The sequence below is a fragment of the Sphaerodactylus townsendi genome, linkage group LG04, assembly GCF_021028975.2.
Source record: "Sphaerodactylus townsendi isolate TG3544 linkage group LG04, MPM_Stown_v2.3, whole genome shotgun sequence".
Lineage (NCBI taxonomy): Eukaryota > Metazoa > Chordata > Lepidosauria > Squamata > Sphaerodactylidae > Sphaerodactylus > Sphaerodactylus townsendi.
This window is the reverse complement of record NC_059428.1, coordinates 13789948-13806636: the sequence shown is the minus strand read 5'-3', so window position 1 is coordinate 13806636 and position 16689 is coordinate 13789948. Positions and strand designations below refer to the sequence as shown.

General features: G+C 48.0%; 1 protein-coding gene across 1 annotated transcript; it reads right to left on the bottom strand.

Annotated features, from left to right (window-relative positions):
• Nucleotides 1–1547: 1547 nt before the first annotated feature.
• Nucleotides 1548–10031, bottom strand: LOC125430914 (transmembrane protein 126A-like). Its single transcript, XM_048493275.1, has 5 exons — nucleotides 9871–10031; nucleotides 9172–9302; nucleotides 6264–6457; nucleotides 3258–3372; nucleotides 1548–1839 (listed from the first exon to the last, which is right to left on the bottom strand). Exons 2-5 carry the CDS (start codon nucleotides 9276–9278, stop codon nucleotides 1635–1637), a joined length of 621 nt encoding a protein of 206 aa, XP_048349232.1. The 5' UTR covers nucleotides 9279–9302; nucleotides 9871–10031; the 3' UTR covers nucleotides 1548–1634.
• Between the last annotated feature and the right edge of the window lie 6658 nt (nucleotides 10032–16689).

Sequence of the window (16689 nt, the reverse complement as noted above, 5' to 3'; positions counted from 1 at the left end):
CACAGACAAGAGTAGGTATTTACTTCTGTAGCAGCTGTGAACCTAGTATGCCTGCCAGAATTCTGTACCTTTAAACATGGAATCTGCTATGTGCCAGAGTTTCTTGGCAGATGACTGGGGAGTTTCCCATCAACAAGAATGACAAACAGTGGTGGACCAATCAGGTGTAAGAGCTGTGTGTTCGCAAAACTAGGACTTTTAAAAACACGAATTGACTTGTTAAACCATATTGGCTTTTCACCTGTTGGCAGTGCTTATTTAAATTGTTTCAGGCAAGAGTACTACTGATCGGTGCCTAGAATCCTGAGTTTCCCACATTTTCTCTCCTCCCACAGTCGTTCAACCTGCTGTAAATATAACCAACACAGAATGTCTGTGGAAAAACAACTCTGTGGTTTGGGAGGACATGCTGGAGGGAAGAGGTACAAGAGGGCCTTCCTGCTCCCTATTCAGCAAGCACAGCTATGTTGATAGATGGGTCAATTTATTCCCCTTCCCTCCCCCATTCCACATATTGACTTGTGGGGCAGTCCCCCATACAAGCTAAGGTAAAGAGCAGTGGAGAATTTACAGCTCCCCGAAGAATTTTAGTTGCTGTTTTCTGCAACAGGCGCATTGAAACTCAGATAAAGGGTAAGATAATAAATGAGCTAAATTGGGATTTGACATCTGGCTTTCCACTTATGTGTGCAGCCCGTATGACCAACTGCGGCTGTGGTTCTCGAACTCTTTTGACAACTCATGGTTCCAATTTTTTTATCTGAAAATATTTCAAAGATCCCAAGCTTGTGGATATTTATTTCCAGTTTAAAACGTCGTGTTCAGGTGACATGCTGGTGCATCTGTCAGTCAAGAGGGAGCGGTGTCTAAAGTGGCTGAAGTTCATGTGTTATTTCTGAGCTCTTTCTTACACACACCCAAGGTCTAAAACCAAGTTATTCAGCGTTACTTTTTTGATAGATGGAGTGGATAACTCCATGGTTACATAGGCAAAAGTCAGTAAGAACAATCGGCACAACTTTAGCCTAACGGATTTGGGGGGGAATCTAATAATTACAGTATTTCCTGTAAGTGGCATGTCAGAGATCAGAAACTTCATACTTGCCTGCTAGAACCAGTCAGTTTGCCCTTGGGTATCTTGCCAGTCCCTATGTAAATTAAGCTCTTTAATTTTGCTCGTTATTTAACGATGCTCTTTCCACTCCCAGGAAATCCCTGCAGGAAATCCACTCCCCAGGAAATCCCTGCAGTAATGTGGAGAACAACCCCCATCTGATAGGAATCTAAATCCTGTGCTAGAATCGTGTCTGTTGTCTAGGCAAGAACTCTGCTTTGCTTTCCATCGTGCTTGGAATAGCACAGGGGCAGGACATGGCTATCCAGTGATTCTGCTTCAGGAGAAAACACTGTAGGGTTCCGCTGCCTGTGTTGCAGAGCCCTAGATTACTCTTTGGGGTCCCAGCGCAAGAAACGCTGAGCTGCAGCATTTACAGGAGGGCTGAAATTACCAGTTCAGTACCGCCAAGAGAGCTACATTTTTGACAGTCTTTTAGTCTCAACAGTTTTTTTAATGCAGACTTTATATTCGTGAAGGAGGAGAGATCGAGCACACGATAGCTGCAAAAATTCCCATTTTATTCACTGAATTCTTCAGGATCCCTCCCAGGGTCAGGCAACTGAAGCATTTTAATATATATCCCATGCTGCTTCGAGGCCAAGTATGTGCCCAGCGCAAATTGCAGGATTGCGGCAAACCTCAATTTTTTATAAACTGGTTTAGAGACTGCCAACCAGTACCTTAACATGTTCTCCTTACTTGGCAGAGGAGCTGACAAGTACCTAGAAAAAACAAGAACATTTTACTTAATTAAGGATTTTCCCACATATTGTAGTATCTAAAAACAGGCAATGTGGTAAATTTATTGCATAAAAAGATTCTGCGTTAAAAAGACATCAAATTGATTGTGGTGGGTTTTCCGGGCTGTGTGGCCGTGGTCTGGTAGATCTTGTTGCTAATGTTTCGCCTGCATCTGTGGCTGGCATCTTCAGAGGTGTATCACAGAGAGACGTTGTTACATACTGTGTCTGTAACAGACAACACCTCTGAATATGCCAGAAGATGCAGGCGAAACGTTAGCAACAAGATCAACCAGACCATGACCACACAGCCCGGGAAACTTGCCCACAACCAGCTGAATCCATGAAATCCTTTGACAAGACGTCAAATTGTTCTATGGCAGGGGTGGGGAACCTGCGGCTCAAGAGCCGCATGCGGCTTTTCTGCCCTTGCACTGTGGCTCCACGAGCCGTTGGCCCCATCCTTGCCCACCCTGCAGGCAGCAGGGCAGGCGCACCAACTGCCCGCGGTCGGCTGGGCTGCGCCGCGGGCTTCCCCTGTCACCCGCCCCATTGGAGCGGGGCAGGCGCTTTCCTGGCGGGCGCCGAGGCCGAGCTGTCGGCTTCATCCTTGCCCACCCTGCAGGCAGCAGGGCGGGCGCATCCATGCGCTTCTCAGAATGAGCTGAGTAAAAGGTAAAAAACCCCAATATATATAGTGTTATCTTTATTTTAAATGTCAAAAATTATTTGCGGCTCCAAGTGTTTTCTTTTCCCGTGGAAAACAGGTCCAAATGACTCTTTGAGTGTTAAAGGTTCCCTACCCCTGTTCTACGGTTTTCAGGATACAGCATAACTGCCCAAGAGGGAGTTACATTACATGAAGAGAGGTTATGAATGCTCCTGTACCCCAAATGGGGCAGTAGGAGCAGCAGTGGCGTAGTGGTTGAGAGCAGGTGCACTGTAATCTGGAGGAACCAGGTTTGATTCCCCGCTCTGCCGCTTGAGCTATAGAGGCTTATCTGGTGAACCGGATTAGCTTGTGCACCCCAACACAAGCCAGCTGGGTGACCTTGGGCTAGTCACAGTCTTCTCAGAACTCTCTCAGCCCCAGCTACCTCACAAGGTGTCTGTTGTGGGGGGGGGGGGAGAGAAAGGAGATTGTAAGCCCCTTTGAGTCTCCTTAAAGGAGAGAAAAGGAATTATAAATCCAAATTCCTCTTCCTCTTATCTTTCCCTCCTACGCTACCTCTAGCTATTGAAGATCAACAGTGTAAATACTTGAGAGAGTATCCTCGAAAACTGACACGGGACAGTTCTTGAAATTATCCCAACATAGGATGTTACCGCTGTTCAACAAGGATGTTCTTTAGATAGCGGGCTATACGTGTTTGCTTAAACACAAATAAAAAAATATATACCTGTCTGCAAGGGCCGCGTTGAGTGGAATAGCTATAAATGCAGGATACAGACAGCCTACAACAGCTCCAATTAATCCTCCTCTGACAAAGGCACAAGTTGCACAATTTAGATCACCTGGAGAGGGGAAAAAGTTTGATAACAGTAATCCATTTTTTTAAATTACATCAGACAAGTATAACACGAGCACTTCTTCATGCACACAGACACCTCTGCTGTTTTAAGACTGGCTCACAGCATTTGAAAGATCTATTTCCTAACTAAGAACGAGATGCTGCCAAGATAGTGGAAGCAGCTCAAAATTTATAATGTTAGAAAAGCACTACCACTGTCCCATCTTTTACCCCCTCATTAGCCACTTGTGCTGCGAGTGTCCGTCCTGAAAATTAAAACTGCAGCATTGGGATGCATCTATCATGCTACGCTTTTGGAGTGAGGGAGTATCCCAAAGCCTTCTTCCGACCACTATGCTGAAGTGCTGTCCCCAAGTGGGGGACAAGAAAGCACAGTTATTAAAACAGCCTGGTTTGTGTCTCGTGTGTGCTCATCACCAGGTTGTAAAAAGCACAGGTATAGCCTTGAGCCCTGACTGGGCGAAGGGAAATGTGTTGCAGTGAAATAATAGCAACCTGAAACTGAAAGGATTGCGTCTGCTCCTTGTTCTGTAGGATCACTGGCAGATCTTGCCAGCTTTACCACCCGCCCAAGACAGAAGAGATGCCCACTTTCCGCCCCCCGCCAAAAGCTTTGTTATCAAGGATCACGGGACCAGTGTAGATGGAAGGATAGGGCAAAAGTGAGGAGGGAGGTCAGCTGTGCCCACCTTTCTCCCTTGCCCGAACAGAGTTCCAACCCTACAGGGGGAGAAAACCCTGTAACTCTCAAGTTCAGCAGACACAGACTGGAGTTTATATATGAAAGCCAGCATGGTGTAGTGGTTAAGAGCAGGTGGATTCTAATCTGGAGAACCAGGTTTGATTCCCCACTCCTCCACCTGAGTGGCAGAGGCTTATCTGCTGAACCAGATGCGTTTCCGCCCTCCTACATTTCTGCTGGGTGACCTTGGGCTAGTCACAGTTCTCTCTGGACTCTCTCACCTCCACCGACTTCACAAGGTGTCTGTTGCGGCGGGAGGAAGGGAAAGGAGCTTCTAAGCCACCTTGAGTCTCCTTACAGGAGAGAAAGGTGAGTTATAAATCCGAACTCCTCATCTTCTTAAATATTAACTTGGAGCACAAATTCAAAAATACTGTGGTTAGAATAAAGCCCTTTTCTGGAGTCTGTCTTAGGAGGCAGTTTGAAGAGAACCCGGAGATGGAAAGTGCCATCGAGTTGCAGCTGATCCCTGGCGACACAAATCAGAGGTGGTTTGTCATTGCCTCTGTGTAAGCAACCCTTGGCAGTCTCCTATCCAAGTGTAGTGTAGTGGTTAAGAGCAGGGGGACTCTAATCTGGAGAACCAGGTTTGATTCCCCACTCCTCCACACAGGCAGCGGACTCATCTTACACACGAGGCCTGCTGGGTGACCTTGGGCCAGTCATCGTTCTCTCCAAACTCTCTTTAAGTCCCACCTCCGTCACAGGGAGTCTGCGGTGGGGAAAGGAAGGCCATGTAGGCTACTTTGAGACTCATGGTTGAGCAAAGCGGGGTATAAATCCAAACTCTTCTTCAAGTGCTAACCAAGGTGGACCCTGGTTAGCTTCTGAGATCTGTCCAGGTACGGGCAGCTAACCTTTGGTTGAGAATCTTTTTCAGAACAGAAGCTGTTATTCCGAACAAATTACAGGACAGTCCCAGATTACTAAAGCCATGAAGGGTGACTGCTTATTTTACGTTCAGCTGAGTCTCGCACAAAGGTGTCAGTCTTTCACTGCCTTTGACTTCTTTTTTAATAATTATTTTCTCTGGGAGATACAGAACAATTTCATGAATCTGGTACAAGATTATATCTTATGCCAGAACAATTTCATGAATCTGGTACAAGATTATATCTTATGCCAGTGGTGGCGAACCAATGGCACAGGTGCCAGAGGTGGCACTCAGAGCCCTCTCTGTGGGCACACGCAAACAGAGTGCCCCCCCATATACATCTAGGCTGGGCTCGATTATTAGCATTAAACCTAAGACCTAGTTTTGGGGAAGCAGTGTAGATAACCCTGTCAAGCCCCACTGATTTTCATTTGAAGAACTAAAGTGCGATCCTTTACCTGGGAGTAAGCTTGGTTGCTGGCAATGGGGCTTGCTTCTGAGTAAACCCTCCTGGGGTCGTGATTCACTCGTTGAAGAGTTGCATGGTTGCTTCAAAGCAAAGCCACCGACTACCACCATGCTTACTCCCGAGTAAGGCACGCCTTGGAGCCAACTGTTTTTCCTAAACTAAAACCTCAGTATTCAGGTTAAATTGCTGTGTTGGCACTTTGCAATAAATAAGTGGGTTTTGGGTTACCGTTTGGGCACTCGGTCTCGAAAAGGTTCGCCATCACTGGTTTATGCCATAATGAACCTGCTGAAGTACGACACGACCATCTTTTCCCTCGTTAGGTAGATTTCATGCCAGTAGGAAAATTTGACTGTAGATTTAAATATGGGTACAGCCCTCTTGCTAACAAAGCTACCAAACAGCATCTCTTGCAAATTCCCCACTGTTCGTACAAAGTAACAATAGTTACGCTGGAGACAGCGTGGTGTAGGGGTTAAGAGCAGGTGGATTCTAATCTGGAGAACCGGGTTTGATTCCCCACTCTTCCACCTGAGTGGCAAAGGCTTAACTGGTGAACCAGATGTGTTTCCGCACTCCTACATTCCTGCTGGGTGACCTTGGGCTAGTCACAGTTCTCTCTGAACTCCCTCAGCCCCACCTGCCTCACAAGGTGTCTGTAGTGGGGAGAGGAAGGGAAAGGAGCTTGTAAGCCACCTTAAGTCTCCTTGCACGAGAGAAAGGTGGGACATAAATCCAAACTCTTCTTCTTAAACTATTAAGTTTGAGTCTGAGCACAGAGCAACATACCTTCCATTAAAGGCTGCGAAACAACAGCTTCATAAACCAGACAAGTAGACATGAACGGCAAGACCGCCATGGGCACAGCAGACATAAGCCGAGCTTGGGTTAGATTCAGGGCTCTTCTCAGGTAGTTGTTTGCTATTAAGCCACAGAAGCTGGAATTCACCCCCAGGACCAAGGGTCCAGTTTGAAACAGTTTCCTGTTGGAAGGGCCAGGAGGGGAAAAAGGTATCTTAGAATTGCTACTCACAGCTTTTAAGCTTCTGTACCCTCTGAATATGGTGTATTGCCCACATCTCCAACCCTCTCATTTATGATACAAACAGACCTATTTCTGGAACTACATGAGTATGGCATATGTGCTTTGAGAACTCCTTAAACACTATCAGCACTATTGGATTCTTACAGTATTAAAGCAGAATAATCAGACTCCCAATCAGGGGCAGCAGTGGCGTAGTGCTTAAGAGCAGGTGTACTCTAATCTGGAGGAACCGGGCTTGATTCCCCACTTTACCGCCTGAGCTGTAGAGGCTTATCTGGGGAACTAAATTAGCCTGTGCACTCCCAACACACACCAGCTGGATGATCTTGGGCTAGTCACAGTTCTTCTGAGCGCTCTCAGCCCCACCTACCTAACAGGGTGTTTGTTGTGAGGGGGGAAGGGCAAGGAGTTTGTAAGCCCCTCTGAGTCTCCTTTAGGAGAGAAAGGGGGGATATAAATCCAACTCTTCTTCATAAGAGGAGCCCTGCTTGATCAGACCAAAGGTCCATCCGGTCCAGCATCCCGTCTCATATCATAATCCCAGGGGGCCAATAAAAATCTTAACTGCTAAAGTGTATAATTCTGAAGTATGCTCCCAAGGAAGTATAAGCCCGTGGTGGCGAACCTTTGGCACTCCAGATATTATGGACTACAATTCCCATCAGCCCCTGCCAGCATGGTCAATTGGCCTTGCTGACGGGCTGATGGGAATTGTAGCCCAAACATCTGGAGTGCCAAAGATTTGCCACCACTGGTAAGGTATCCTGACCACTTCTTAGAGATGGTATTCTTTCCTTTTGAAAGAGGTCACGCACCCTGCGAAAGAACACAAGCAACGCTTCGCGCTGTGAAGGACAGCGCAAAAACCATCGCTCGATGCCTTCTAAAAAAGGACACGCACAATTTCGAGTTGGACATATGACAAATCTATGGACGGTCTCAGAAAAAGATGTCAGTAGGGTTGTATATTCTTCGGCCACAGAACTCGACATGCTGGACCTTCATCACAGAATCCTCCGCCTGGGTCCTGGTGCCTCTGTAGCCCTGCTCCCTCCCACCCATTTGAAAGTAAAAATAAATTTGGGCATTCAGTTTAATCATACAACATTGGCACCCAACTCGGTTACACATCTTTACTCCTAGCACATACAAATTAACGATAATTCTCACACGTTAGGGACTATATTCTAATGCGGAAGCATACAATTTTCTCAACTGCTACTCCTCAGCTGACCGTGCTAGCATCTTTTCCTGAGACAGAGTATAGAAAGTTGTGAGAAAAACTGCTAGGCCTTGGAGAAAATTCTGGTGATTTAACTCGTATACATCCTTATAAATACACAGGCCACACAAGAAGATACTTTCTTTAATCAGTCTGGCTGACAATACTGTAAGCTCCAGCTTATGAAAGCCTATTTACCTCCATAACCTGGTAGATTCCTTGTGCAGCAGATTACTACAGTTGCCATGACTTGGCCACAGCTCCGTGTAATTTAGTCATTTATGTTACTTACAGTCCCCATTTCTCAGTGGGACTCCAGTCAGATTACACAGAATCAATGCAATCAACAGGAGGGGACGTTCAATCAACAATGAAGTTCCACTTCAAAATATCAAATCAGAACTGAAGCAACGCAAACTGCTAGCATGACACATAACTTGCACAGTGCGATCTATCTTACACGGTAGCATAGCAGCATTCACCAGTAATACATCCAAATAACTTTGTAGGGTGCTACCCTCTACATGGAAAGGGTTCCTTGAATAATTTAGTTTTGCGTCGTTTGTTGGAAGCCAGGAGAGCGGGAGCCATCATGGCCTCCTTGAGCACGCCGTTCCACAAGGTGGGCGCTACAACGGAGATAGCATGGGTGTGGGCAGTTGATGACTTTACCTATTTATAGGTTGGAATCTGCTCAGGTGAGCGAAGCTGATTTAGTGGAGCACAGGGGAAAGACACAGTCTCACATATAGGAGAACACTGAAGAAATCCAAATAATGAGGTGTGACCCTCATATAGAATCATAAAGTTGGAAGAGACCCCAAGGACCCCCCATGCAGGAACACACAATCAAAGCACTCCTGGCAGATGGCCATCCAGCCTCTCTTTAAAAACCTCCAAAGAAGGAGACGCCACCATGCTCCGAGGTAGTGCATTCCACTGTTGAACAGTCCTTACTGTAAGGAAATTTTTCCTGATGTTTAGGTGGAATCTCTCTTCCTTCACTTTGAACCCATAACTCCTGGTCCCAGTCTCTGGAGCAGCAGAAAACAAGCTTGCTCCCACACCAACATGACATCCTTTCAAATATCTAAACACAGAATGGTTACATTCATGCTTGAGACAGCCAAGGAAATTCTCAGGTGGGTGAAACACACAGCAATTCTGCACTGCTCCCCTTCATGGAAGTATATCCTGTGCCAACAATTCAACACACATCTGTACACATACCCCAAATTCATCTTAAATGTTTTAAGTGGGTCTTTGCACATTTACAAAATGAGAGAGAATGTGACATGAGGCCGTTAAATACATTCCAATGAACCACCACGGTGTTGCGTATTCTGCTGAGAAAACCACACCGTATATAGTGTACCTATCAATGGTGAACACGCAGGAACGACCCCCAAAAATGAATGGCTGTCACTCACTGGTCAGTTTCTTCAAGCCGCTCAAACCTTTCTCTCAGGATCTCCGATGGGTCTCTTGCCAGACGTCTCACTTTTCTCAGTGAAGGATCGATAACCTCTCCAGCCATTTTTGTTCTGCAACTGGGCAAGGGCTGTCAGAAAGAAATTTTACACACATCATAACTAATGAAAAGGACTGGCCACTGAAACAAAAACGTGCTTAACGTCTCCATCCATTCGACAGTGGAATTTACTGCCAGAGTGTGGTGGGGTCTCCTTTGGAGGTTTTTAAAGAGAAGCTGGATGGACATCTGTCACTCCTGAGTGATATTTCCCTGGTTGTGATCAAGAAACAGGACGTGGTGTAGTGGTTAAGACCAGGTGGATTCTAATTTGGAGAACTGGGTTTGATTTCCTGGCGAGGGAGAGGGAGGTGAAAGCAGTTTGTAAGCCCCTTTGAATATCCTTACAGGAGAAAAAGGTGGGCTATAAAATCCAAACTCTTCTTGTTCATATCACCCAGCACATTCGTGGATATTACCCAGATTGAAACAAAGAATGCACTAGATCCAGGGTTGGAAAGGATGCATTGCACCACCAGTTCCGCATACACTGAAACCGGCCAGGCCAAGTCGTTGCTCGCCCACCCCACTCCACCAAGCCGCCCAAAATGACCTTGACTTCCCGCAGCCAATCCCAAGCCGTCGCTTTCCTACTCACCCCGCGCTTCCTTCCTCCTCCCCAAAGACGACCCCTCAATTAAAACCTCCACTAAGCAGATTATCTCCCCGCAAGGAAACGGGCGCTTCACTGCGCGGCCCTTCAGCGCGCGCCGCACGCCTTCCCTGCGGAGGCCGCCATCTTGCCCTGTCACGTGACATTTACGCCGCTTTCCCCCAAAGCCGTCCCGGATTGGCCATTCTCCCGGCCGCCTGAGCACCCCGGTTTCCGATTGGGTGAGGCGGGAGGGGAGGGGCGGGGCGGGGCGGTGGGCGCCCGCCCGTCGGTCAATCAATCACTGCGGGGCTGGGCCGCGCCGCGTTGCTAAGGAGTTCCATGGAGACGGCCCCGAGGCACCCGCAGGCCGCGGCCCAGTGACGGGCGGGGACGGCCGGAGCCCCCTCGGCGGAGCGCTCGATGGGGGCGCAGCAGCCCGCCAGGTAAGCCCGGGAGGAGAGGGGTGGGCGAACCGCGTGGCCTGGCCTCCCCGCTCGGCCCTCGTGCACGCAAACCCGCCTGTTCACACGTGCAACAGCACCCGAGTTTCCTTGACACCCTTAGAGCCGCCCGGGACCGACGCGGTGGCCCCTGCCCCGTTTTTCGGACTGCTCTCCGACGCTGTTCTCGCCCCTTCTTCCTTCAGCCCGCATCCTCTAACCGGCCTCAATTTGCTCCTCTGTAACAATCTATCTGCAATGTCTGTTTCTCTGCACCGCGTCTCCTCCATCTCGTTGCACCTGTTTGCACGCATTTGCCTCGCCTCGCCTGATCTGATCTCTGCACCTGTTTGCGTTCCCTCTCAATTCCCACCGATCCTTCCCTGAAAGGACCACTTGGGTGGAATGCGTGGATCTCCCGTTTATCCTCGCAACAGCCCTGCGAGGTAGGTCGTACCGAAAGACCTGTGGCCACGCACGGGGGGATTCGAACCTGTTTCTCCGAGTCATAACCCTGACACCACCTTGGCTCTCTGAGCCAGACTTGCATCTTGCATTTCCTGGATGCCTTGGCTTTTCCCAACCTCTTTTTACCCCTCTCTCCCTGACTCTGATCCACCCTGCTCAGCGTTTCCTACTAGACCCGGTGCCTGCTTTCTGCCAGCCCCTCTCTGCCCACTGATCCTCACTGCCTTGCTCATCCTTCTCCAGCCCTGAAATCTTTTTGCCCCCCCTCCCTCCCTCCCTCCCTCCCTCCATCAGCCTCCTTTTCCTTTTCTGCCTAACTGTGCCCCTTTCGTTGTCCCCAAAACAGAGCAGAAAAACCGAGGGTGCCTTGGCTTGAAATCAGTTTGCATGCCGATTTGTCGGGGCAGCTGGACTAACATATAAAGATACCAGACTTTTAATTTTAAACGCAGAGAATTAAAAACTCATTGCGAATGGACCACAGCAAAAATATTTTCCAGGACCCACATATTATTCTGAAGAATTATTCTATATTCTATAGGCGCTGGTTTCCTCTCCCCAACCACTGTGTAAAGTTTCTACCCTTGACTGTATGCAATGTAGTTTACCTGGCTCATCTCCTTCTGTTCAGCCCAAATAATTGACTCCAGGAACAGGTGGGGCCGGTTTCATCCCCAACCCCCTTCCACCCTCCAGCATCACCTGTCACCCCAAGCGTCCTCTCAGACTCCTGTTTTACTACGAGGCTGGCAGCTGAAGAGGGCAGATGGCTTCACCAGAGGGGGGGGGGCAAGGTTTTGTCCACGGGCCAGCCGTTGCTTCCTCCTCCGGTCCACCTCCTCCTGTTCCCTTTCAGATGCTCCCGGCTGACTCCCACTTCGCAGGATTCGGCCTGCCTTCTGCAACCCTTTACTATCTCACCCGCATCCCTGGCTCCAGCCGATTGCTGTATATCTCTCCCACTCACGGGCGTCTGATCCCACTTCCTGCCTCCCATTTACAATTTCTGTCACACGGTTGTTGTCATCATCTGACTCAGGTGTGATATCTCTGTTTTCGCTCCCCGGCCCCCGTGTGCCCTGTTGCCACCTCCTACCAGTGGGTCACCCCCTTGCGTTCATGTGACCATCTGTTTCAGGATCTCTGCCCCCAGCCTCCCACTTGGATCCTTTCGCACCCCCATTTTGCAGACCCATCTTTGTGCTTCAGTTTGCCCCTGACTCGTCCTGCCTTTGACATCTGACCTTTTTTGCTTCTACGGGCTTTGCATACATCCAGTCCTTCTCCGCTTACATGAATTCCTAGCTCCCCACCTCATAACCCCCCAACTGAATGATGCTTTCCATCCCCGAATCCACTGTGCCAGCATGGTTAAGAGCAGGTGGATTCTAATCTGGAGAACGGGTTTGATTCCCCACTCCCCCACCTGAGTGGCAGAGGCTTATCTGGCGAACCAGATGTGTTTCCGCACTCCTACGTTCCTGCTGGGTGACCTTGGGCTAGTCACAGTTCTCTCTGAACTCTTTCAGCCCCACCTGTTTCACAAGGGGAGAGAAAGGGAAAGGAGCTTGAAAGCCACCTTGAGTCTCCTTACAGGAGAGAAAGGTGGGGTAGAAATCCAAACTCTTCTTTCTCTCTCTGACCCAGCCCCCTCTTTCCTCAACCCTGCTCTGCTCTGGCGTCCCAAATATAGTTCTTCTTCACACCCTGTGTCCTCTTTCACGCAGCGCTCAGACTTTGCCAGATTCTGTGAACCGACTCCTGTAGTTCTTTTGCTGGCTTCTCATCTCTGCATTGAGCCTTGCTCTGCCTGTTTCCCTTCCCAGACATCTGTGCTTTCAGAGCTGACTCCACGCAGTGCTTTATCTGTCTCCCTTTTATGCCCAAGTTGCTCTGACCCCATCTTCACTTTTTAACTCAAGCATACCTGACCTAGTTTGGGGACCCCGGCTTCTGGGAGTTGATCTGGCCTCCAACATCCTCCCAAATCATTCCCATTCTCTGAATCGTGACTGTTCCCAGTTCTCTTGTCCATCATCCTTCCAAACATCTCTCTACTCTGTTATCCATACTCTTTCATCCTAGTGAACTTGAAAGCCATCTGCTCCTCAGCCTCCCTTGGGACATCTCCTGCTGCCTCTCCTTGAGAGCCAGTGTGGCGTAGTGGTTAAGAGCAGGTGGGTTCTAATCTGGAGAACCGGGTTTGATTCCCCACGCTGCCACTTGAGCTGTGGTGGCTTATCTGGTTCACCAGATTAGCTTGTGCACTCCAGCACATGCCAGCTAGATGTCAGTTCTTTCAGAATTCTCACCTGCCTCACAAGGAGTCTGTTGTGGGGAGAGGAGAGGAAAGAAGCTTGTAAACCACCTTGAGTCTCCTTACGGGACAGAAAGGTGGGGTATAAATCCAAACTCTTCTTCTCCTCTGGCTACAGACATCCGAAATTCGAACAGTTGCTTTCATTGAGTATAGGGCTGCCAATCTCCAGGTGGTGGCTGGAGCTCTGGGATTACAACTAATCTCCAGCTGTTACGCACCTCACAAGGTGTTTGTTGGGGGGGGGGAGGAAGGGAAAGGAGATTGTAAGCCTCTTTGAGTCTCCTTACAAGAGGGAAAGGGGGGATATAAATCCAAAACTCCTCCTCCTCCTCCTCTTCTTCTTCTTCTTCTTCTTCTTCTTCTTCTTCTTCTTCTTCTTCTTCTTCTTCTTCTTCTTCTTCTTCTTCTTCTTCTTCTTCTTCTTCTTCTTCTTCTTCTTCTTCTTCTTCTTCTTCTTCTTCTTCTTCTTCTTCTTCTTCTTCTTCTTCTTCCTCTTCTTCACAGGCAGGGAGAGAACAGCAGCACCTCCCCCACCCCCCACCCCCAAATGGTTGTCATTACAATTCCAAGTTATGTATAACGGTGTTTTAATTTGTTAGGTGCCTTGGTGTGGGTGGAAAGGCAAGATAAACATTTTGTAAAATAAAAATAAATAAATAACTCCCTCTTTGACTTTATGCGCCAACAGGGATTTATTTATTTATTTATTGCCATCAAGTCACATTTGACACACTGCGACCCCTGGTGGGCTTTTCAAGGCCAGAGTCATTCAGAGGTGGTTTGCCGTTGCCTGCCTCTGTGTTCCTTGGAGGGAAGCAGCAGTGGCGTAGTGGTTAAGAGCAGGTGCACTCTAATCTGGAGGAACTGGGTTTGATTCCCCGCTCTGCCACTTGAGCTGTGGAAGCTTATCTGGTGAACTAGATTAGCTTGTGCACTCCAACACACGCCAGCTGGGTGACCTTGGGCTAGTCACAGTTCTTCGGAGCACTCTCAGCCCCACCTACCTCACAGGGTGTTTGTTGTAAGGGGGGGAAGGGAAAGGAGATTGTAAGCCCCTTTGAGTCTCTTTACAGGAGAGAAAGGGGGGATATAAATCCAACTCTTCTTCTTCTTCTTCTTCTTCTTCTTCTTCTTCTTCTCCCATCCGAACACTTGCCAGGGGTCGAGTCTGCTTAGCTTCCGAGATCTGACGAGATATGGCTAGCCATATCCATGAGTCTCTTTACAGGAGAGAAAGGGGGGATATAAATCCAACTCTTCTTCTTCTTCTTCTTCTCCCATCCGAACACTTGCCAGGGGTCAAGTCTGCTTAGCTTCCGAGATCTGACGAGATATGGCTAGCCTGGGCTATCCAGGTCAGGACAGGAGGGAAATAAGTGGAGATTAAAAGATGCTGTGATCTCTTATTTTCAGTATCATAGATGAGGAAGATCTCTCCCCTCCCCCCACCCCTTCTCTTTTCTGCAGGAAAAAAGGGGGGACTCGCGAGACCATGGAGAGGCCAACCAGCTGCTCTGGCCGGTGGGGGAACTCTGGACTGACTTCGTGGCTTGCTCGGTGCTCCATTCACACTCCAGCCTCTTTGCAGCCTAACATCTGGAGAAGCTCTCTTTAGAACAGACTCAGCTCCTCTTTCATTGGGCAGCCTCTTCTCTTCCAAACAGAGAGCGAGGGGGGGGAGAGATGGCAAGAAGACGGTGATTCCAGCAAACAACAAACAGTCTGCTCCGCCCACCCTGGGAGCAGCCCCGTCACTTTAGTAATTCCATGTCAAGGGATTGCTTTCAATCCTCTTGGGCTTAATACAAGTGCGGATCAGAGAGACATTAAAGGCCATAAGGCTGGGTGGATGAAATAAAAATGAAAGTGACGATTGTTTGTGTAACCGAGTGAGACCTGGGGAGCTGGTATTCCCCCCCCCCTTCTTTATTTCCCAGAAGACCTTTGTGTGTACCCAGGGCTGCCTCTGACTGGCGAAAGTCACCTGCGATTGCAGCAAGAAAGTCGCCTGAGAACGGTGTTTGTCTTCCTCTGAAATTCCTTTGGATTGTTTGGGAACCGGTTTTCAGCTTCAATGCTGCTGGGATGCGTCGGAGTGGATTATTTGGACTGCCAAGAGTTGGACTGTGCCTTAATTGTATTTCCTACGTTCGCTTAACTTCTAATAAAACAAAAACCTTTGCTGTCCGAGGAGGGATTCTTATACCATTTTGTAGGCTGATGGGTGTTTTCACTGGTATATTTTTATAGATTGGGAAATATTTTGCAGATCTTTTGACAACCGCTCCGGCAAACATCCTAAACTTTTCTTCTTCTTCTTAATGTTCCACAAGTGTTGTTGGAAGTGTTTTCTAACTGGGGGAAACCGTAGGCGTTGCCGTGGAAAGCGAATCGACGGAGAGCTCCGTTTCTAAGCCGAACTGTCTAAGTGTTTTGAACCGGATGGCAGATTTCTGACCTCAGCAAAGCAATCCCAGTGGGGACTCTGTTGATACCGGTAAATAAGTGCTTGCCTCCCAACGCCGGAGATAACAGCGAGAATGCCAGTCAAGAAGAAAGGTGGGCTATGCCGCTTCCTATCCCGTTTTTTCGTCTTGTCTTTCGAATAAACTTGGATTTCCGTACATGCAATTTTATATTAAACATTTGAATGGGAGAATGGACATTGTTTGCTTGTTTTTCTGTGGAGAAGGAAAAAAATTAAGTGCGTTGCCGGTTTGCATGTGACGAGAAATGCATGTTTCGGCTGAAGCCATCTCGGGATGTGGCAGGTCACGTTTTTGTCTCGAATTCTGGGTTCTCCGAAAATCGTCTTTTAGGCTGCTGATGGGGGGAAAGGGATGAGAAGGGGAGTTGCAGTTATCGTATCTGTACAAAAAGAGCAATGTTCGGAACAGGAATTCCATCTCTGCCACATTCCAGTGTTAACAGCTTGCAAGTAAAACCCAGTTCTGAAAAAAAGTAATTGAAAGCAATCCTCAGTTGTCAGAAATCAATAGGTTACAATGAACTGCTGAACAAATGAAGATGTCCAGAGTTACTTGGTGTTGCCACCTTAGTTGTGCCTCTGAAAAGTGCACCATTATTTGTGTTATCATCGTGGTCTTTTGGATGCCTAAATAAACGGGAAGGGGTTTGAGGGAATCTCTCCCCCTTCTTCCTGCTTAATAAAACTGCTTACAAAAGCAGTAAGATCTAAATAACCTCTTTTCAGTTACTCTGATGCTGCAGTTGGGAATCTTATGTAGTTCTAATTAAACAGAATTTAAAAACAAACAAACAACCCTAGCTCTTGTTTCCCCCTTTATGTGAATGTCGAAGGGAAATGTTTATGTCGAAGGGAAATGTGAAATGCTGATTGATAAGTTGCAAGGGTGTTGTTGCAAAAAGGCTTGTGTATTGCAGTGGGCCAGAGTGGGGATTTTGAGGAACATCTGCCCCAGAGAGATTAAATTACCCCTTCCCAATCCTGGCATTAAAGACTAGGTCTCCCCTAGAAGTAGATGATATTGACTAGCTGGAACGGGACCAGAGGAGGGCAACCAAAATGGTACAAGGTGTGGAATCCATGCCCTGTGAGGAGAGACATGGGGA